At 40.0% G+C, this 24,411-nt stretch overlaps 1 protein-coding gene and 1 pseudogene across 2 annotated transcripts in view; both read right to left on the bottom strand.

Moving 5' to 3' along the window:
• The window catches only part of LOC127625914 (peroxisome proliferator-activated receptor gamma-like), a 52,573-nt gene extending 39,295 nt beyond the window's left edge, over nt 1-13,278 (bottom strand). Inside the window, exon 1 of one of the 2 annotated variants that reach the window (XM_052101372.1) lies at nt 13,110-13,278. Coding sequence is in view for 1 of the 2 variants with exons in the window: in XM_052101371.1 (XP_051957331.1) it covers nt 12,974-13,019 (46 nt within the window). In the remaining variant the exon portion in view is untranslated. Of the gene's footprint in view, nt 1-12,973; nt 13,089-13,109 lie in introns of those variants that run through there. The other variant, XM_052101371.1, reaches the window with a different exon arrangement.
• A 2,948-nt stretch (nt 13,279-16,226) lies between these two features.
• Nucleotides 16,227-24,411, bottom strand: part of LOC127625982 (synapsin-2-like) — an 87,151-nt pseudogene continuing 78,966 nt past the window's right edge.

Raw genomic sequence — 24,411 nt, 5'->3', positions numbered from 1 at the left:
TCAGTATTATTCAGTTTACTAAAACAATTGGAGACAATCATAGTATTTGGTATGTCCCCCTTTTCCTTCGATCTGAACAAATCCCGATGATCCATGTTGTCCAGCATGATGAAAATGTTCTAAAGAACATATTATGTGCTTAAATAGAAGGAAATCTGACTTGGTTTTATTTTTTAAATCCACTATGTCTAGGTTATCAAATCTAAGCAAATTCATGACAATGACCATTGTAACTCATTTGTACAAAAGGTCAGATGTCCTTTCTTCCATTAAAGCACACAAGATGCTCTTTGCAACATTCTCAAATCATGCTGGATAGCATGGACCATCAGGTTTTCCACAAACTTCCATGTCAGGAGCCCATGCCAGCTCAGGTGCATGTGGTCATTAAAGGAAGGACACATATCAAATACAAAGATAATTTCTGAAATTCATGTAAAAGTTCAACCTTTTACTTGAATTTAGCAAGATATAAATATTTTCAATAGTAGACTATTACACCTCACTTTTAGTAATAGTGGAATGGGTCCCAATGACTTTCCAAAAATACCAACAGGTTTGACACATCCTTAATGACACTGGCTAAGTTCTTCTCCTCTGATTGGTTTCTAAATAGAATATAAATAAATAAATGTAAATGCCCCAAAAATGATCTTCACTACCAATTGTTTTTTGTCAGTTGGGCAAACAGCTTTTCTAGGTATGGTGATCTGTAGAAGTGTCTACTCTTAGTAAAGACAAAGTTTCTGTTCATAACATGCCCATTTTGAAATGTAGTAAACATCTTGGACATTTGCTCTAGTTGGCAAATGATATCATAGCATTGTCAGAAATTGTGTTTAGTAAGATAAACTCCTACTCCTGTGAGTCAAGTGGTTAAAAACCTGGACTCAAGTTTTGATTGAAACCACAAGCCCATCAAAATATAAGGTCAAACCAAAAAAAAAAAATAGTTCAGGGTTGTATTGTATACCTTAGTGTTGATTTCTAGTCCACATTGAAAATCTGGGATTCAAAATCAAATTTTAATGTGGAACTATACAGAAAGTTTTAGGATTTTGAAACTTTTAAAACAAAGAAATGTTAGAACATACAATTAATGCAAAATATTTACGATTCTGCATTATTTCCAGGCCACTTATCAAATATAAACAAATGTGTTAAAGGGATAGATCACCCAAAAATGGAAATTGTCTCATCACTTACTCACTCTTGCCATCCCAGATGCGCATGACATTCATTCTTTTGCTGAGGAGGTCCTTACAATGCAAGTCAAATGTGGACAGAACTTTGAAGGTCCAAAAAGCACATAAAGACAGCATAAAAGTAATCCATCCAACCCAGTGGTTAAATCCAAATCTTCAGAAGCAATATAATAGGTTTGGTGAGCAACAAATCAGTATTTCTAAGTCTTGTTTTTACTGTAAATTCTCCTCCTTGCCCAGTATTTGGCACAAAGTATATGAATAGCCAAAAACAAAAGAAGAATGTGAAAGTTAAAGTGTAGATTTATAGTAAAATAATACTTAAATATTGATCTGTTTTTCATCCACACCTATCAAATTGCTTCAGAAGATATGGATTAAACCACAGGAGTCATATGGATTACTTTGTAATTTTTTTGCTAAAAATCTTCATTTGTTTAGCAGAAGAAAGAAATTCATACACATCTGGGATGCCATGAGGGTGAGTAAATTATGTAAATTTTTGGGTGAACAATCCCTTTGTACAAAAGGTCAGATTTCCTTGCATATATTGAAGTACAAAAGATGCTCTTTGCAAATCATGCCATATAACATGCATCATCGGGTTTTGCACAAACTTCCATGCCAGCTCGAGTGCATGCTGCCATTAAAGAAAAATTTTGTCGACATTTACACACCACACCGCATGTTGTTCCAAATCACTCTGATTTGCTTTTGGTGGAATACAAAAGAGACATTTTGGAAGAAAGAATGTCATACAGGTTTGGAACAACATACAGTAAGGATAAGTATATTAAGACATGGGTGAACTATCAAAGAGATAGCAAAAGGGGGACATACCAAATGCTAAGAAAATCCAGAAATTAAATATATAAATATATATATGGGTATATTTGTAATGAGAAAACCCCACTGAACCCCACGGTATGTGCAGCTTATCACCAGCCAGCACTTGTAGATTCTTTTGTTTCATAATTCTGCTAAACTATAGGGGACAATGGGGCTCTCAACGGGTCTTATGTTTCATTGGACGAAACTGTTTGCACAAACATGACGTGCGAATAGAACATAACAAAACATGACAAATTGTCAAAGTTAATGCCCTGTCTCTGAACAAAAGACAACAAATACCACGTGGACCAACCCTTAATGGACAGTTTTTTAGCTTTGCGTCGTCCAATCAAGTCTGAGCTTGCAGTGAATGTGGAAGTTAAGATAGACAGCTCAGCTCTAAATGTCAAGTTTAATGACTGCATACAAAGATTCTGAAAGGCAGACTTGCCCTGCCTGAATCTTTTGCCAACAAATGCCAAATTACTGAGGTCCCAATCTTTCTCATAATTAATGTAAAACTAGAATTTTTAATTTTCTGAAGAAATTTGAGTGGTGCTTGCCTGCGCCGCTACAATACTAGGGTGTTCTAAATGGTTGCTACGTCATTGCTATGTAGTTGCTAGGGTGATTTGTGTGGGTGATAGGTGGTTGCTTAGTGGTCGACAATTGGCCACCCCCAAGTCTCTACTCTGGTCTCTAGATATGGCCCTCCTTAAATGTAAGTTTATGATTTTTTTTACTGTTTCATCATCTGCCTTGCAAAAATCGCAAGTCTGATCGCTTAGAAAAGTAAGGGACGAGTATTTCAGGATGAGTTATGAGCCAAAGTTTAATAATACTTAGGGTTTGTTCAAATCCCTAACCCTAATTGATGGACCCCAACAGTTTCAATATCAAAGACAGCAGTATTTAAAACATTATAAGCTCATTAAAGTAGTGACTAAATGGAAAGACCTACAGAGACTGATATTTAACTCCAAAATAAGTGTTATATAGAAGTGTTACAGTGTGGTGCCCATACAGAGGGGTGATTGCACAGATCTGCTGTTGAAAACTTCCCTGTTAATGTGAGAAAGGCAAGCAAAAAAGGCACACAGTCTGTTATGTGAAATACTTTCCACAGGGACACTATTGCAACAGGACCATGGTCTCATAAACGCAAAGTCAGAACAAATATGTGAGGCCAAAAAATTACACATGAATCGGAATTGATTCAAAAGTTGAAACACTCTCATTCTTTTTTATTACTATTTTTGAAATTTAAAACAGCACAATTGGAAGTTTGAGAGTTATGTAGTGACCAAAAATGTCAAACAATTTTTTCTTTTTCAAAGTAGCTGCCTTTATTTATATTACAGCTCTGCACAATCTGATTCAGTATCTGGTCATCCATTAAAAAATATTTTTTGCTTTGTAAAATAATATTATTTAGGCATAATATATATTTGTCTACAAAACTATTTTGAAGCATTTAAGCTTATGCTGTCTTAATGCGAATTAAATGGCAGATGAAGACGATGACATGAATATGAACCCAAGTGCAGTTTATTTAACAAAACGTGAAATCCAAAAACCCTAACTATAAACGTGAACTAAACAAAAACATGAGCTTGACTAAACAAATTGACTATGAACTTTGCATAAACTAGACTTGGCTTGGCTTGACAATAAACATGACATGACTTGACCTACGTTACATTAACAATGCCTGACACTAGACAATGACAAACATGAGGGCTTAAATACAAGGACATGGGTAACAGGTAAACAAGACCACCAATCACAAGACTAAACTCTAAACAAGATAACAAGACTAAATTAACTATAATCAATGAAAAGATGAGACTAATAACAAAGTAATCAAACAATGAACCTATGAAAACAAGACACATGAACATGGAAAACACATGACAAGATCACATGAGGGAACAGGAAATCACATGACATGAACAGGAACTAAACTTGAAAAAACATGAACCAACAGAATAAACATGACATATCCCCCTCTAGGGATGGCTCCCGACGACCTAAAACATAATAAAAGTTAATTAGGAAGCCGTGGGGCATGGCGAGACAAGGCGTGGGGCGTGGCGAAACAGGGAAAAGCCAATGGAAAGTTGGGGCCCTGAGAGGCTCGAGGGAAGGAGCCGATGGGGATGAGGAACAAGGTGGAGCCGTAAGGATGGAGGCCCCTCGTGGAGCGGAGGTGGACTCTGGCGTGACTATGACAAGGCCTGGAGCCGACTCTGGCGTGGCTGTGACACGGCCTGGAGCGGACTCTGGCGTGGCTGTGACACGGCCTGGAGCGAACTCTGCCGTGGCTGTGACATGGCCTGGAGCGGACTCTGGCGTGGCTGTGACACGGCCTGGAGCGGACTCTGGCACGTAGCTGTGACACGGCCTGGAGGCGTGGCTGTGACACGGCCTGGAGCAGACTCTGGCATGGCCGTGACACGGCCTGGAGGCATGGCTGTGACACGGCCTGGAGCGGACTCTGGCATCCACCGACCATCAGGCATTAAAGAGGAAATCGTCTCATTCAGCCCAAAACAGAAGCAGTCTTTGAGGGCCACCTCATTAAATCCACCCTGCAGGCCAGAGCGCAGAAGTCCCCCACATACTCCTCCAGGGATCGATTCCCCTGACATAGGCACAGGAGTCGAATTGCTGGGTTCATGGTTGGCGGTCAGGAATTCTGTAACATTGCGCTGACAATAATGAAGTAATTGGCAGATGAAGACGATGACTTGAAGATGAACCCAAGTGCAGTTTATTTAACAACACATGAAATCCAAAAACCCTAACTATAAACGTGATCTTGACTATGGACTTGACTATGGACTTGACTATGGACTTGACTATGGACTTGACATACGTTACATTAACAATACCTGACACTAGACAATGGCAAACATGAGGGTTTAAATACAAGGACATGGGTAACAGGTAAATAAGACAACCAATCACAAGACTAAATTCTAAACAATACAACAAGACTAAATGAAATATAACCAATGAAAAGATGAGACTAATAACACAGTAATCAAACAATGAACCAATGAAAACAAGACACTTGAACAGGGGAAACACATAATAAGATCACATGACATGACAGAGATTTAAAAGACATGAAAAAACATGAACCAACAGAATAAACATGGCATATGCCTTTAGATTAAAAGGTTTTTAAAATGATCTTACAATAAAAAAATTAAAAAAAAGGAAGACAATTAATTAAAATATCAGAAGTTCACATATTAGTTTGTTAATATGTTTCTCTTTCAGGGATGTATGCCATTTAAAAATGCTTAACACATTAAAAATGCATGTGCTGCACTGGAAAAGGCCATCTTTAAAAACAGAGAAAACACACAAACGGAGTGGTGGTGGTGTAGTGGGCTAAAGCACATATCTGTTAATCAGAAGGTCACTGGTTCGAGCCCCACAGCCACCACCATTGTGTCCTTGAGCAAGGCACTGAACTCCAGGTTGCTCCGGGGGGATTGTCCCTGTAATAAGTGCACTGTAAGTCGCTTTGGATAAAAGCGTCTGCCAAATGCATAAATGTAAATGTAAATGTAAATGTACAAACAGAACCTGCTAAACAACATTCACTGGCATATGAACATTTATCACAGATTGACAGAGAGATAAAACCACAGAGAACAAATTACTTCTGGTTCCTCGAAAAATTCCCAATGACGATTCTAAGAATGATAACGCCTCAAAATCTGAGTTTCTGCACTCAACCTATGCGCTTGAATGTGAAACATTTAAAAAAATATATTTTACAAATATAAAATATTATACAAATTTGATTAGAATGGAAAAAATGCCACTTGATCATTTAGCATTATTTATGATTTGACCCTCAGATTTTTTTAAATTATTTTTGGTTGAGAAATTATTTTTAGCTATGCACAGGGCTTTACCCTATTCATTTGACAACCGTCACCTGATGTAACGCTTTCCTCAGAAATTAGGATGGAGGAGTTTGTGTGAGGGAGGCTTTGGTTCTGAGGAGGGGGAGTACCAACCGTGACCTCAAAGCTTTGTCATGGAGAGCAAAAGATCTCAGCACAAACTGAAGTCTCCAAACTCCAAACTGAAGTCTGACCCCTGCCCTCTCATTATGAGACTTTGCCCAGACAATAAAGCTGTCTGGCCGCCTACTCGGCTAGTACTGATTTTGCGATGCATGCATGTGCCACATTGATGGAGGCTTCACAGTATACACATTTCTAACCACATTTTTAGGTATGCTGGCACGGATCCATCAACTGTGAGACGAGTGGACCCTGATATATTTTTCTGACTTTTTTTATTTAAAGAAGACAATAAATTAGCTCGTTGGGTGAATTCTAAACACTTCCTTTGATCTTAGTGCTTGCACTGCATGCATAAGAAAAGAAAGCAATTAATTACTGGGAAATTAATTTTGCTTTAGAATAGTGATGTAATTTTTAATACATATCAAGAATCTCTGCTCTGCATATTATCATGTAATTTAACATAACACTTTGGTTGAGACCTGACCTGACAACTTTCAATTCACAGCTTTAAAAGGAACATAAACTTTGCACCTAACCCATGAAATGTAAAAAAACACATTATACAAAAATAGCTCAAAACAACAACAAAAAACTATAGCTCACCCTAAAACCTGAATGTTGTTCTGGAGGTCAGATCCTTGTTGATTTAGGTTGATAAACTGAACTGTGTGCACTGAACTTTTGACTTAATCGGATAGGCAAGTGTGTGGCTATTTCTGTGGTTATACTAATTTAACAGGAACTGGAGGATTTTTTTTTGCCAGTTTTGACACTTCACAGTCTCAGCAAAAGTGCAGAGAGCCAACTATCATGTGGTCCTGCTATGAGGTGTAAGGCTAGCCAGATGACTTCCTGTTGCTTCATTCAACTCAAAACATTGCTGGTTCCACTTCTCTTCACAGAACAGCATCTGATATGGACAAGTTCTTCTAATAAATGGACACGAAGAGGCAGAAGTAAAATTAGACTTGTAATAGAACATGCATGATATGCTTTCACTTGTCCTAAGGAACAGTTCCACCAAATATGTAAATTTCTATAATTATTTACTCCCCCTCATTTTCCGAGGAACACAAAAGTATAATTTTTTTTGTCACACGACAACAGTTCATAGTGACATCTGTCAAGCTCCAAAAAGGTCAAAAGACATGTATAAATAGCCCATATGACGCTTGCATAAATTCAGTGTCTTCTGAAGTCATTAAATAGCATAATTTGAGCTGTTATTTACCAATAATCTTCATCTTTGCCAAAGCTTGCATCTAGCCCATGTCCAGATTAGAAAATGCTTTGCCAAAATGGCAGGATTATTTGTGACAATATGATACATTTGGTCTATTCCTTACACAAACCTTTCGTTTGGCTTCGGAATACTTGAAACACAGCGCACAAGTCATATGGACTACTTTTATGGAGTTCTTTTGACCTTTTTGGATCTTGACAGCCCCTGGTAACAAGAGTTTGGTGTAATTCAATAAAAACATAATTAGTTAATGCAATCTAATTACTTTTTATTCAAATAAATTTGTGTAATGCATTATATATAAAAATTCTTGTAATCAAATGACAGTTTCTGACTTTCAATAAATTTAATTATCTAATTATAAATTTTCCAATAAAGTAATCAGAATTGTAATTGTTTACAATTTTGGATAAATACTTAATAATTTGTAGTGGATTACTATTTTTAAGAAATGACCCAACACTGCTGGTCATTAGGAACTAAGAGCTGGATAATCATTCTTCAAAAATATTTTTGTGTTCCACTGACAAAATAACAGCATATGGGTTTGGAACATCATGAGGGTAAGTACGATCCTTTAATAAAATGTCAAATCTAAAAATAACTGACGTTATGTGATGTTAAGTGTGGATTGAGTACAGCAATCATTCATTTTTGAAGCCATGACATTAATGGACTTTAAATAAAAAAGGGATTTTAGTATGAATAACCAGGTCTGAAACACTGTTACACAGCCACAAACTGCTGTTCAATTCAGTGAATTCAAAATCTCATATTCAAATTAATCTGCAGATTAATTTAGTAAAGGTTTTGACATTTTCAAAACAAATAAGATTGTACAAAAACATGCATTTGTCTGAGCTTGGGACAAACAACAAGTTTTGATGTTTAACCCAATCTCGACTTGAACAACATCTAAGTACATGAACTTTCTCCCAATTACTTTTAATAGGAATGAGTTAATAGTGGATGACTCTCCTGAGGGTTTGCAGTGCTTCCTAAACGGATAAGGAAGGAACATGCTCTCTGTCAAGGCCTCCGCAAAATCACTATAGCTACAAATCCCATGAAATTAGAGGAAGGGTCTTCCTTGTTCTTCGATCTGGACAGGAAAAGGGGGAGCGATCAGTTGTGGTCACATTTTGGGAAAGGTTCCAAAATGTTTAGCGTCTTTTTTTACTTTGGAACTTGAGTATGAATTATAACCCTTGACATCATCTCTGAAACCATGGGGGCTTCTGGACTTCAACCGAAGTATTCCGTTATAATATAAGCTTGTTTATGGACATTGTAACATTGTGTCACAGTTGTAATTATGCATCCTAGGGACAAAACAAAAGAAATACTCTGACATTTGTCTCAATTGATCATGAAACACAGGCCGAACAAATTTGCGTATATTGTTCATAAAACATATGCGCTAATTTATTTCTGTGTAAATCATTCTTAAATAAATTTTTACATAAATTGTTGCATTCACATCAATGTGAAAATGTATTTCTATGTTTGTAAAACCATGCTTATGTTCTGTCCATGGTTAATGGATAAGGCCCACTGTATATTTTAGCAAAGCTGAGATGTAAATATATTTACATACCAACATAATATGAACCTAACAACTTGTTAAGTTTTAGATTGACAGATGCAAGATTTTACTGCAGTTTTCTGTCACTGCAAATTAGAATTTTGTCTACATATAGTAGGGCTGGGCGTTATGGCCAAAAATATTATCACAATATTCTTTTTCATATCATTCGATATCGATATTTATCACGCTATTACATTCACATTTGCACATTGCAGATGTTTTTTTAATTTCCAAGTTGGCAGAAGAAAGGAAGAAAGAAAAACTCCTAAACAGTCAAAAGAGTAACTGCATTGGAGGCCCAGAGACATCCAAAGCTGAGGGATCTTCTACTTCTACTATATTAAAATATTTTATAGAGTTTATCAATCAAGTGCAGATGGATATGAATGTTTTGAAGCATAATGAGAGCATATATTTTTTAAATTCAAATTATTTAAATATTTTGATAAAAGGTTCTGGGGCTTAGAAGCCCTTGTGACTGAGGAATAATACTGTATTGGGGTTCAGGGGTATCCCCTGAGAGAAAATGTAAAAGTCTGAATGGACCAGTTTTATATTTTCATTAAAGTGAGAAAGACTAGGCTACCAACCAAACTAGTAATTTTATTGTTTTTCCTTGTCAGTCATGGCAGAGGTGATGAAATCTGATTAATTTAGAACAGAAATCGATTTGTTTAGTATTAAATTATTATGTAACATGCTGATTAGTAAAGCTAAATTTAGAAGAAAAAAACATTATGGTCTAAAGGCACTCTGGAACCTTGTTAACTTATGTGGCACCTCAAATGCGGGGAAAAGAGGCAACACGTGCAGAGCGAGACAGGGTAAAATGTAGAAAAATATTCAAGAATACAGCGCAGAGAGATCAGATCTTGTGTACACAGCACTGTTGTAATGTTGCACTGCTCGCTAGAGACGACGAGAGGGTGCAACCGTTGTCATGATGTCTTGCAGTCCAGATGGAATCAATCTGGGGTCCAGCCCCATGACTGGCGTAGCCTAATTGTTAGCAACTTCATACAGTCTGAGAAAGCTGCTTGCATTTTTAGCGACACACACCTAATCGTCTATATGTAGAGCACAGCCTAAACATAGAAAATTATTCGATATCGTGGATTATTTTTTGCGATAAATATCGAGAACGAAATCGCCACCAACAGTTCAAAGTTGCACTTATGATTATGATTTTCCATGTACTATCTTCATACAAATAAATACTATATCATGTTGATTTTCTGTGACAATGGTAATATATCAGTATTCTATATGCATGTACACATACATAATATACATACTATTTGTTACTCAAGGTGGTGCTTTTGTTTCAGTGATTGACTTGATTTACATTTGACATGGCTATTTGATGAAGAAACAACATGAAAGTAAACTATAGCAAGTGTAATACATGAACAGTATGACATGACTATTGTCATATGTGTGTACTATTGAAATATAGTAAGTTGTGCATCTATTTAGACTCAGTAAGTGCCTGAGAAAATGATTCTGTGTATCTTTTGTGTAGATTATGTGTTATGTGTAGCTCAATATGTGCTTGACAGCCAGTTGCGTTTCATTTCCATTTCAGTGTGAAAATAATGAATCCTGTTCTAGATTTTTTGGTTCCGTTATCTCTTTGATATATGTAAAATAAAACAACAAAATATATTTTAATATATTTTAATTGATCATTTTGCAATTGTTATGAGAATATTTAGAAAACGTTACAGTATCTGGGCATTTTGTATATCAATGAATGTCCATGCATTTAAGGGTTAAAAAACAATTCGGATGACAGAACATGCTTATTTTTGATTGCTTAATCTTGCTTACTCAGATAATCCTGCCTACTTGCAAACATTATTGTTAAATTAGCCTTGACACTATATGTAAAAATATATTTACCAGATTTGAACACAAACATCAATAGATCAACCCAAATAAACACAAGAGGTAATACGTCCACACATGCACAAAGTATACAACCCACAGATGTACATGCCACGCATGCAATGGTGCCACAACTAGTTCTTGGAACTAAAGTTCCAGTCCATTGAATTGCAAAGCTCAGAAGGACTCTGTGGATAAGGTGTGGTCTATGGCCTCTAATGAACGAAAAGCTTCTATTTAATCATGGAATATGTGTATGAACTGTGTGTAACTGGGCCTTTTCAAAAGAGATGCAATCCATCATCCTTGTGTTAAAACCAAATAGCATAACCACTCCTGTAAATACACATGAAAAACAACTAATACGCACAAAAAAACACATGCAGACAAACACATATATAAAAACAACACAATGTATATTGAAAAATCTCTAAAGACTATACTTGTTCAGTCCTGTCCATAAGCTACAGAAGTCAATATACGTATCAATAGTTGTCAGAAATAATATAGTTTGTCAGCAGCCTTTTGCAGTACAATGTGACAAACTGTATGCACCATAAAGATCAATGTATACAGGGTTTTGCTGCTATTTCCACACCTTACATTTATGACAACAGAGCAAAGTCCATACTGTTGTTTGTCAGTTATATAACAGGTCAACGGCTAGATTTGTTTAACTATATACATTGTCTGAGCTAAAACATTTGCCCCAAAATGTATTTGGACACTTAAGCCACACTAAAAATATATTAAAATATTTTAATTATATAACGAATATATAAAGAATGAAAGCACATACCCGCTTGTTAAGCAAAACTTTCACAAAAGTAAGTTAAAAAACTATTTATATACTAAAAAGGAAAGTGACACTTTCTAGCTGTCAAACAACAGTGGAACAAGTCCATAGTTAATGTGAGGTCACCTGTAAATAGGCCAGACATTTTGCACTAGCTGCTATTTGTGACTTACAAGAATCTGACTTTAGTTCTTCAATCAAACAATGCTTATGCTGGCAAAGTTGATTATGTATTGATAATACTTCTGTTGTCATTCCCAAAACATAATGCCAACTGATACCAACAGATATCAACTTTTATTTATGTTTAATGATTTGTAACACTTAGTCATGGGTTATGACATATATCTTGGCAGATTAGGAATGAACTGAAATTCACATTGCCAAATCAATAATAAACCAAATCAATAATAAAAAAATGTTTTACATCCCCGATTACAACAACTGTGTCAATTGCAAGTGAGAAAGTACAGTATGATTATGTGTCTTATAGTCTTATCTGAACTATTCAAAATTACAGTAAATCATCTCATTTGACTCATATTAATGTGCTGAGATAAAATCAAAAGAACTGTAGGTTTTCTGGGCAAACTGATTCATTTTAATTTTCAATTTCATTGTATTTGTAGTGTTTTTCACTATATATATATATATATATATATATATATATATATATATATATATATATATATATATATTCACTACATATATATGCAGTATATTCTATATAACTGTTCTTAGGTCTAAAAGCAAATGATTATCTCTATTAAGATTAAATATTCATAGTTGCTCTATAAGAACACTGCAAAGAAAGTGAAAGCGAAGTCATATGTGCTGAAACTACTGGACATTACAGTTAAATTGGTGTTTAACATAAGAATTACTGAATATCAAACAAAATACTTTTATTCTAAATCACTGCTGAAATATTGAACTTCTTTAGATGTCCACAAGCAACAGTCAGTAGCATGTACTGTAATATGCATAAGCAGTCTTCAGTGTCACAGCCAAATGTTATTTAATAAATACAATTTGTATAACCATATACATAATTTGATATAGCCTACTTTTTCTTTCTTTGGCATAGTCTTTGGTAACAGACTTTACAGCAATTATAGTAGACATATCTCATAACTCATAAATCTCAGTCATATAACACGTCATTTGCTTATGTTACCGATTGTTAAAATATGTGACACGCGTCTATTTAACGTACAAGATCAAATGCAACACTTTTGAGTTTAAATAAACAGCAGTTTATTAACTCACCATCTGAAATCATCACACGCGTAATCTTTAGGCAATTGATATATAGAGAGTGATATTATAAGTGTGAGCATAACAGGATGATCTGCGATACACTCTTACCTGGAGTAAACGATGGGTTCTTAAGATTGAAACGCCCGTGCAACATGTAGCATAAATTAACAGACCCACACTAAACGTGTATTGCTCAGGAGGATTCACCTGCTGCTCACTAGAGGTGGTCTTAAATTGCACTGACCTGTGGGGATCTCTTGAAGGTGCTCAATGACGCCAAAGATTATGTTTCCTCCTGATGTTGGTTTGCTGGATTTTTCCCGCTATCCGCGCGTGCTTACTTTATCCCTCTACAGCAGCGGTGTTCAACAGGTTTGGGATTATATGTATTAGGTTACATATGCTGGAGTCAGTGCTTGAGCTCTATTCAACGAATGGATGCGCTGGGCACGTAGTATATATGGCCGTGGCTCAAATCATAGTGAGCTGCCTATCTATACGGAAAACTTGGACAACGTAAGCGCTTTTTACACGCAGCGTCCGCTCGAATGCGCCTATGAATTCCAATGTTTAGTGTGTATTATCCATAATAAAGATTCTAAAGATGTTAGAACATTCTGTTAAAGAGTCTTTGTTTATATTAAATATGCTAAAAACGCTCATTTGTTACCCAAAAGTGATTTTAAATACTCAACATTTTCTAAATGATTGAAAATGATCGATTAAGGATTCTAAATATGGCCCAAATGATGTCTTGTTAGGGAGCTTCTTATGTTTTGAGCCACAGCCACCCTTTTCCTCCTCCCATCTGGAACACCTCTGGAACACATGGAGCAATGCGGAAGAGCAAATGTAATCTCCGCCAAATTAACTGTATTACGCTGGTAATTTTACCACACACAACATATAAAGTTTAAAAAGACTACCTATTTTACTCCAGCTGTTGTCAACTCAACACACAGTGCTTGGTATAACGCTCAAATTGCCTCATATAGTTTAGGCAATTGGCCATTTTAATATTATCATGTAACATTTTTCTTAATGTGTTATAGTTAAATTATGAATGCTAAAATCTGTATAATATGTATTAAACATGATTGATTTGTTTGTATCTGTGCCACGTTTTATTTGGACTTTCTGTATGTCAAGTGTCCTGACTAGGTCACATTGATGAAAACAGAATTATTAAGGCAGTTGGAACTGGGATTAGGCTATATTCAACATTATTGAAAACTTTATACAGTTTGGAAGAAATGTTTACTTGATGTTATCTGGAAGTGCACAAAGGTTGAGGCAAATAATGAATTCAGTCTCCAAAATTCCTATAATAGACAGAATGCCCAGTTTATCTGTCTCAATCACTCTTACTTCTCTTTAATTTTTCATCAAAACTTTCTGCATCAAATCCTTTGTCACTGTAATAGCAATGAATGAGTAATAAATAACAGTTGCAGTGTGTCATTCATTGTTTCACATGGTCACAAGTTTAGATAATGTGTAATAAAGATGTGGAAAAAGGCAAACAGGTTTGACGTAATGAGAATCTCTTGCGTGGGATTTGATTCATCAATCATATGACTGAACAAAATATTTGAAAGTAAATGGGCTGTTGGCATACATACGTGATGTCACAATAGTTCTGAAATAGTGAGTTGAAAGGTGCAAATTAGCATTATTAGAAGGATTCAGATGTACATGCTAATACCAAACTCTAAAGATTCAATTTAATAAACTAATTCTAATCTGTCAACCATTTTAAAGATCTCAAGACACCAAATTTCAATTTAAAGTAACTGACAACAAATTTGGAGAATGTTTGTGTTGCAATGACAACTTTACACATGTAAACTGTCTTTACCTGATGGCAAAATTATGTAGAATCCTAACTTTTCAGACACCTGTGGTTTTCCCTGAGTCATGTAAATGTAGATTTGTAGATTTTTGTTTCTGAGATTCACACCTGTGTAGCTCTTGTGGTATTTGATGGAAAGTCATTTGGTCCACTCATTTGACTGCCCACACAAAAAGTGGTTTAGTGTGTAATGTTTTTCATTTACATTTAGTGACTTGAACAGCATTTGTTTGGTATGCTGGATGGAAATGTAATGGTTGTTAAACTTTTATAGTTGGAAAAACCTGCTCTTTTCAATGAATACGGATTAATAGAGATACAGAAGTCACTAAGTGCCACCTGGTGGAAACTCATGTTTGTTGGCTTAATATAATTAACTGTTCAGTTTTACCCTCTTTCAAATGAGCGAGCACAAAGATCTTAAGAGTTATATTCTTTATTCACATAAAATATCCATCATGAGTTTGTATAATGCAAAACATAGTAATGGTGTCCCACCCCACAATAATTTGGGCAATGGTCTTTGTACTTACAGGTTAGAGCCTCTGGATCTAACAACAAAGAAACAAACATATACTGCAAAAAATGTAGATACATGAATAAATTGTTGCCACTCAAGGCTATCTGTATCTGTGATAGCTGAATGTACAGATAATGAGCAGAATGCAAACGGGAACAGGACAAAGCACGCCAGCATATCAGTGGAATGATGCGCCACATGTTTATTGGCACTTCACAGAAATAACAAACGTCACCGGGTCATGCAATGCAATATAACTGCACACAAAGAAAACATATAAACAATGTAACGCTGGAAAAAACATATATTCAACTTTAACTCCTGAGATGTTTAACATACAATACAATATGTAGAGATACTATAAACATGGCATACATGAATATCTTGACAAGTTGATAAATGCTGGACACAAGCTATGTCGCTAAAACATCAGGCATTCCACTGAAACGCCACTGCTGCATTAAACCCAACCAGTCCAATAAGTGATTATTGTTGGAAACTTGAATAGGAAAGTGCTTTTATAAAGATCCCAAGGTATTGTTCAACTAATGTCTTACTGGCTAATGCTTACAACACACCAATTACACACACATACACACAGACTCTACAGGGAATAAACAATGGAAACTTGTCACAAATATTTTTCTGTAGGCCATGAAAACACACTATCATGATAAGGTTACAACATTGACGGGTTCTGGACAATTTGTGCATACACCAGCCTTTTATAACTGATCGTGTATGAACCATCCCCTCACACAAATCCCAGTGTTTCAAGGCAGAGCGACTCACAAATGTACAAACCAACATCTTGTGAGAACAATCACTGTACATCACTCTCCACTTTGTAATTGACACTTGGATAGTTACAGCAGAGTTGGGAGGAGGGGTTAAATGTATAATTACATGGAATATACCTCCAGGATGACCAGGATGCATACTGTATCTATCAATCAAACCCTGGCCACCCTTTGGGCAGTAGCTTGTCATTAGTCAGAGAATAGGCTTGCAAAAGACTTTCGCAAATTTCGGATGGTCTCCGCCTTGGCTTCATCGTCATTGCTGGAACGTAAGGTCTCACCAAAGGCATTGAATGCGTTGGTCAAGGACTGGGATTTACGGCAAAATAGTGGACAACAATATGAAAAATTTGATAATCTTTTATGTAATCATTTGGATATTTAGCTAATTTAAAAAAGTAATCATGTAAGGCTTAATTCCAATCATGGAGATCTACCTTCTGAAAGAGTTTGGCTCTAACTCTAAGCAACACACACACCTGATCCAGTCTAATCAAGGGCTTCAGGTTCAATTGATAATCACCAGCAGGTGCGTTAGGCTACTTTCACAATTAGTTTGATTGCTTTGTACAAAGCCAGGTTCTTTTTCACCCTTCTCCCCTGGGGAGGCTGGCCCCAAGGTCACACTCTGCTGCATTAGAGAATGCTGCAAATGCATTGATTTCTATGGGTATGGTGCATCAGGAAAAAAAGGGAAAACACATGGGTTTGTGAAAATGATGCTCCATCATGCAACCAGACGTTAAGAAAATGTAATGTTTTGCCACAATGCACTCTGACGTAGGCAACCACTGACCAAAGACAATTTTAAAGAGGCAGGTCCAGTTGTGCCTTTGTGAAATCCATTTCACCTTATAACCCATTAAATTCAATCTGGCACAGTTGTTACCACAACTTCAAGACAGAGCTTATGCATTCCTATCTGTCAAATGCTCTGCTGGAGCTTTCCTTAGTGTGTCAGTGTTTCCTTGGGTCAGAACTATTTGTTTGTTTCATCAATGTACTGTAACACCACCATGAAAACTAGCAGCAGATGGTTGAGACAACTCAGGAGGAGAAGATGTGAGAAATGCAAGCTGCTTTTCAAAGGCAATTCACAGGCAAGCAACCATGAGAAATTATATTATACTGAAATAATTGCAATTACAAAGATGCAAATTATACATTATCAATAGCGGTTCACTCCTGAAAGTTAGCCCACATTTATTTCTTGCGAGCCATACCAGATTTCACCTGAACACCAGACCACCTTTTCAAGCAGACTAAGGCACAGTTGAATGGTGTACACCAGTTCTGGAAAACCGCTTTCACACCAGTCAAACTTGACTTGATGTCAAATTTGCACCAAAAGCTCTAGAGTGAAGGCAAACTCTACAGGAAGGTAGGGCTGCATCCCATTTGGCATACAATCCCTGCTATATACTATCAAGATTAGTGCATCCCCAAAAAATTATTATTAGGAAGTATGCCAAAGTACTTAGATGGCACACAATTTTTCGGTGGACATTTGTGGACATTTTGGTTTTGGGCTAATATTTCCCAAAACTCCTTGCATAAAGATTGGTTTGTGATGTATGAACCCCTGTGGGGTTCCAAGACATAATTGTACAATTTAGCATTCAGTCTAAATATTGGAGTATTGCTTTATTTCTTATGTGAAAGTAAGTACTGTTCCATCAGAAGTTAAATGCATACTTCTATTACTTAGATGCATAATGCAAAATAGGATTCAGCCAACATCTCAAAGAGCATACTTGAACACCCCTGGTGTAAGGAACTGCTCAATAGCTTCTTGCTGAAATGGACAAGCAAACAATGAAGCAAAAGGTAAAACTTTCTTACTTCAGAAGAGGATGGGCTGACTTCTGCTGTGGTGCAGGTTGTTCCTTTAGAGGAGGCTGGGGTGGCGTGGGTTTCATTAGGGCAGCATGGGCCTGGGCTTGTGTAGGAGCAGGGGTAGGAGCTGCTCTGGAAAGGGTAGAGGATACTTCAAAGGGGGCCATGATCTGAGCTTGGGCTTCAGGGTTGGGTTGCTCTTTGAGCACAGACTTATGCTGGAGCTGAGGTTTAGCTGGTGATGAGGGCTTGACAGGAACCTTGGCTAGGGATTGCTCTTTTGCAAGAACTGGATCTGCCTGGGTGTGACCAGGATTTTGATCTGTGTTGTCAGGTTGGGCTTTTAGATGGGCCTTAGTGGGAGGTGGGGTTTGGGGCTTTGGTTGGATCCGAGGCTTGGAATTTACTTTATCATAAAAAATGAATGCACCCCCAGGTTTGGCCAAAATAACCACACACATCAAAGGTTATTTCCCAAGAAAACACTAGCCATGTCCACAAAGCAAAGCAAATCTGTTTACTCTAAACAAGCAGAATGAAATAAAAGAGCAGTTTAGCTTGCAGCAGGATCATAGGTGTGAATGTGATGAGCAATAGCTGTAGGTTCACACCAACAGATCATGCCTTCAACAGAACCAAGACCCAGAAGCTGCATGCTCCATATTAAAAATGTTTAGTTTTCACCCCTGGCCTTGATTTTGATGTTTTGCCTTGTTTTGATTTAGACATACTTCATTTGTTAGTTTCAAATAAAAAGGACCAATTCACCAATTAAAAAAAAACACCAATTCAGAAGTGTTCTTTACATACCAAACATAAAGGAAGATTGGGAAACATGCAGGGAACAGGGACAAAGTGAATTTATTTGTTTTCTTGTGTATGAAAGATAATAGCACAATGACCTAGCTGTGAGTAAGGGGTCTTTTGTGCCATTGCTTTTTGTTAAAATGTTGAATTATGCTTCCTGATAAAAAAAAAAAAAAGATTTTGACCCTTTAGGAAGTCTGCAAAGATACAGACTTGCATGTCTTTTGTAAAGGGTACTCCATTTAAAATGAGGATAACAAAATACCACGCAGTAACAGAACATATGTAGTAAGTCTGGTAATGGGAGCTTTATTACTTTGGACACGAGGGGGAAAGACTAGATTGGTTAAGGTTCTATATCAGACAATAACCACAGGTATAGTTACGTAATAACCTAGTGTAATAAATTAATAAATAAAGTACTGGATTTAAAGAGGCAGTAAAATCAACAAAGCCTGACCCACCCTTTTAGATTTTTTACTAACATTTTACAATTTGAAAGGCAATTTTTTGAAACATGAGTGTGGCAGCGGGGGCGTGGTCAAGCGCCCGTCTGGGAGAGAAAAGCGGTAAGGGCGCTTACACCTGAGCTAAATTATGTCTAACACCTGTCTCTAATTTCAGTGAGCACGTGGAGAGCGGCATAAAAGGGCAGCCAGAGGGCCTCCAGGGGGAGAGAGAGGACAAGCTAACCCAGTGCGCTTGTATTATATTGTGTGTTATTGTAAAGTATTGTAAAGACAACGGGCATTAAAGGTTTACCTTGCGGTGAAGACTTGTTTCCTGTCCTCCATCCTGTGAGGGGTGTTACACTTGGGTGATGGCCAGGTGCGTCCCCAAATTGACAAAACCGCGGCGATTGCGACTTGCCCTAGACCCAAGACCAAAAAGGGGGTGAGGCAGTTCCTGGGGCTGGCTGGCTATTATAGGAGGTTTGTGCCTAATTATTCGGATGTCACCAGCCCGCTGACTGACCTCACAAAAAAGGGGGCTCCAGATCCGGTCCAGTGGTCGGAGCAGTGCCAACAGGCGTTTATGCAGATTATAGCCGCACTTTGTGGGGGGCCGCTTCTTCATGCACCTGACTTCTCTCTCCCCCTGGAGGCCCTCTGGCTGCCCTTTTATGCCGCTCTCCCCGTGCTCACTGAAATTAGGGACAGGTGTTAGACATAATTTAGCTCAGGTGTAAACGCCCTTACCGCTTTTCTCTCCCGGACGGGCGCTTGACCACGCCCCCGCTGCCACAATGAGTTAAGGCAAAACACAAGCTCTCTTGACTCATCCTTCAGTTTGTTAAAAAAATAAATAAATGCATGAACAGAAATGCATTTACAGTGGAAGTAGGGAAAAGGTATCTGTCCATAATAACTCCACTGTAAGCGAAAACTGTCTACGCATTTTTGTTAACTCACAATATACCTTAAAATTTTAATTTAGATGGACAGTAAATTCAGATGCTACATCAGCATATACCGATGACATCTGATTGTTAACAAGTGAGCATTATTTTCAATAGATATGATGAGTACATTCATTGATTTCATTTCCTTATACTTTTCACACTTATTCTACTCTTTGGTTATACATGCAAATGATCTTAAGTTAACAGATCCCATGCAAAATAAAAAAAATTAAACTGTAAACATAGATATCTCATATGTATTATAGATACCAATAAAAACAGTCGATAAGTTGTCAATAAAACATTTTAAAACATCAATATACAGTACTGGTACTACACTGATAACACCTCAAACTTTCCTCCTATACATATTCGGTCTTGCCCAGAGCAATATGTCTTTATAACAGGATAACTAGCTAAAATAAATAAATAAATAAAACATTGATCAATCAAATATTGCATTATGTAATGTCAAGGTCAAATTTGTATTACAATATCAAGTCAGGTCCATAAATATTGGGACATCGACACAATTCTAATCTTTTTGGCTCTATGCACCACCACAATGGATTTGAAATGAAACAACCAAGATGTGCTTTAACTGCAGACTTTCAGCTTTAATTTGAGGGTATTTACATCCAAATCAGGTGAACGGTGTAGGAATTACAACAGTTTGTACATGTGCCTCCCACTTTTTAAGGGACCAAAAGTAATGGGACAGATTAACAATCATAAATCAAACTTTCACTTTTTAATACTTGGTTGCAAATCCTTTGCAGTCAATTACATAACATTCCACTTCTTTCCCTTAAAAAACTCTTTGGTTGCTTTCACAGTATGCTTCGGGTCATTGTCCATCTGTACTGTGAAGCGCCGTCTGTCACGAACCCCGCTCCCTCGCTCCGCCCCCTCGAGCTTCCACGCTCGTTCCGCCCCCTCGAGCTCGCACGCTCGTTCCGCCCCCTCGAGCTCGCACGCTCGTTTTGCTCCCTCGAGCTTCCACGCTCGTTTTGCTCCCTCGAGCTTCCACGCTCGTTTTGCTCCTACGAGCTCTCATGCTCGTTAGCAGGTCTCCCTCCTCGGGCTCGCATGCCCGCTCTCCTATCGCCAGAACATTATGTACACCTGCACTCGTCTCAATCTCCACATTAGTTTCTGTTAGATAATTTTGTCATCCAATGTATTTAATTTATTTGTTGATCGCAATCCCCGTCTCGATACGGCTCAGCCGAGGGAAGAAAGAACTGACACAGAGAACCAATGCTATCAAATCCTTCTTCAACGTTTATTGTCTCAACACTCTGTTTTATTGTCCGGAAAACCACATTCCACTGGACCCTCACCAATGAAATAGTTCTTTACCTTATATGGGGGTGACATACATGTTTGAGCTACGTGCGAAACGTGAGACAAAAACACATTCCTTAGAACATCTTTAGAGCAGGGAGCAGCTGTAGCTACCCCCAACAAGAGATACATAAAAGAGGCCTTCATTATTCCACATTACATCACCAGAGAATTTGTTGAGAAGCATTAATTATTCCACAGTTTCACCTGTACTCGTCTCATCACCTTTCATTGTTTACACCTGCACTTTCCCCTATATATATCACTGCCCTTTCGTCTCACGCCCGTTGGTTATTGTATTTAGTTTCCCGTGTCTTTGCCCCCCCGCTAGTCTCGTCTAGTTTTGAACTCCTCTTGTCCTCCTCTTAGCTTGCCAGCTCCCCTTGTTCCCCTGTCTTTTGCTCCCCACTAGTCCCGTCTTGTTATTCTTATTCTTATTACCCCGGCTTTGACCCCCTACGCTCTCGTTGACCACTCTCTCATTGGATTTGCCCCCTTGTTTATATCTTTGATTCCCCGGCTTTTGACCCTACGCTACCCTGACCATTCTCCCTCTGGATTTTCCTTGCTGTACTTTTGTTTGCCTGCAAATAAACGCAGTTTTGACATACATTGTGACTGTCTCATCTTGTGTGTGTGTGTGCGGGTTACAGAATAACCAACCCCACCGTAGACAGTCACAATGAGCCACGCGGAGGATTCGCGCAGCTCACTAGAGCGGAGATGCACGTCACATTTGGCGCTAGGAGCTACAGTTTGGAGGCAGGACCAAGCGCTCGCGGCCCAGGGGCAGCAGGTATGTTCTTTGTCTGATTTTTGTCACCCTGTTTCACCTGTGTCTGCCCCTGAGCCCGTTTATGCCTCAAGTGCATTTCTGAGTGCCGTGAGCCTTCAACCCCCTGAGAGGTTTGACGGCTCTTCGGGTGCTTGCCAAGAGTTTTTCGTGCAAGGCAGCGGTGGTGTAACGCATAACCCCGTCCTTGACATTATGGAGCCAGCGGCCCGACTCTTGGTTTTGCGCCAGGGGAGCCAACCCTTGGAGGCTTATATTATGGATTTTTGTGCCCTGGCCAACCAGGTGAATTTTGATGAGGTGGCTCTGAAAGACATTTTTCAATTTGGACTGAATGAGCCAGCCTCATCATTCATGCCTGGTGGTCGCTGCTCTCTCAACCTGGCTCAGGTTATTGACCTCGCCCTACTGTACGCTGGTTCCTCGTTTACTGTGGGGGAGGCAGAAACTGAACCAGCGTTCCATACCACGGCCCCCGTCTCGAAGCCTACCACGGCCCCCGTCTCGAAGCCTACCACAGCCCCCGTCTCGAAGCCTTACACGGCCCTAGTCCCGAAGCCTAACACGGCCCTAGTCCCGAAGCCTGACACGGCCCTAGTCCCGAAGCCTTACACGGCCCTAGCCCCGAAGCCTTACATGGCCCTAGACCCGAAGCCTGACACGGCCCTAGTCCCGAAGCCTTACATGGCCCTAGTCCCGAAGCCTTACATGGCCCTAGTCCCGAAACCTGACACGGCCCCAGTCCCGAGGCCTGTCACGGCCCCAGTCCCGAAGCCTGTCATGGCCCCAGTCCCGAAGCCTGTCACGGCCCCAGTCCCGAAGCCTTACACGGCCCTAGTCCCGAAGCCTGACATGGCCCTAGTCCCGAAGCCTGACACGGCCCCAGTCCCGAAGCCTGTCACGGCCCCAGTCCCGAAGCCCGACACGGCCCCATTCCCGAGGCCTGTCACGGCCCCAGCCTCGAAGCCTGGCACGGCCAGCGAGTCAACGCCCTTGCCTGCCACGGCCAACGAGCCAGCACCCATGCCCGCCACGGCCAACGAGCCAGCGCCCATGCCCGCCACGGCCAACGAGCCAGAGCCCATGCCCGCCACGGCCAACGAGCCAGCGCCCATGTCTGCCACGGTCAGCGAGCCAGTGCCCATGCCCGCCACGGCCAACGAGCCAGCACCCATGCCCGCCACGGCCAATGAGCCAGCGCCCATGCCCGCCACGGCCAACGAGCCAGCGCCCATGCCCGCCACGGCCAACGAGCCAGCGCCCATGTCTGCCACGGTCAGCGAGCCAGTGCCCATGCCCGCCACGGCCAACGAGCCAGCGCCCATGCCCGCCACGGCCAACGAGCCAGCGCCCATGTCTGCCACGGTCAGCGAGCCAGTGCCTGTAGCCTCGACCGCCCCAGAGCCAGCGCCTGTAGCCTCGACCGTCCCCATGGCCACATCCCCTGTTGGCCGAAGACGTCAGAGAAGGAAGAGGGCCCCTTCTCCCCAGTCTCGTCTTGTGCTCAAGACCGCAGAGGTTCCCTCAGAGTCTTCCACGACTCTGCCGGGCTCTGCTCTGCCCCCAGAGTCTTCCACGACTCTGCCGGGCTCTACTCCGCCCTCAGAGTCTTCCACGACTCTGCCGACCTCTGCTCCGCCCTCAGAGTCTTCCACGGCTCTGCCAGCCTCTGCTCGCCCCTCAGAGCCCTCGCGGCCTCCGCCTCACGAGCCTCCCAAGGCTCCTCCTCCCAAGCCTCCCAGGGCTCCTCCTCTCGAGCCTCCCAGGGCTCCTCCTCTCGAGCCTCCTAGGGCTCCGTTTCTCGAGCCTCCCAGAGCTCTACCTCCCAAGCCCCCCAGGGTTCTGCCTTTCAAGTCTCTCGAGCCTCCCTGAGCTCTACCCCTCGAGCCTCCCAGAGCTCTGCCTCTCAAGCCTCCCAGGGCTTCTCCTCTTGAGTCTTTCAGGGCTCCCCCTCCTTCCAAGCCTCTCAGGGCTTCTCCTCCCGAGTCTTTCAAGGCTCCTCCTCCCAGGCCTCCCAGAGCTCTACCTCCCAAGCCCCCCAGGGTTCTGCCTTTCAAGTCTCTCGAGCCTCCCAGAGCTCTACCCCTCGAGCCTCCCAGAGCTCCGCCTCTCAAGCCTCCCAGGGCTTCTCCTCTCGAGTCTTTCAGGGCTCCCCCTCCTTCCAAGCCTCTCAGGGCTCCGTCCCTCGA

The sequence above is a fragment of the Xyrauchen texanus genome, chromosome 32 (genome assembly GCF_025860055.1).
Source record: "Xyrauchen texanus isolate HMW12.3.18 chromosome 32, RBS_HiC_50CHRs, whole genome shotgun sequence".
Lineage (NCBI taxonomy): Eukaryota > Metazoa > Chordata > Actinopteri > Cypriniformes > Catostomidae > Xyrauchen > Xyrauchen texanus.
This window is presented reverse-complemented; position numbering and strand designations above follow the sequence as displayed.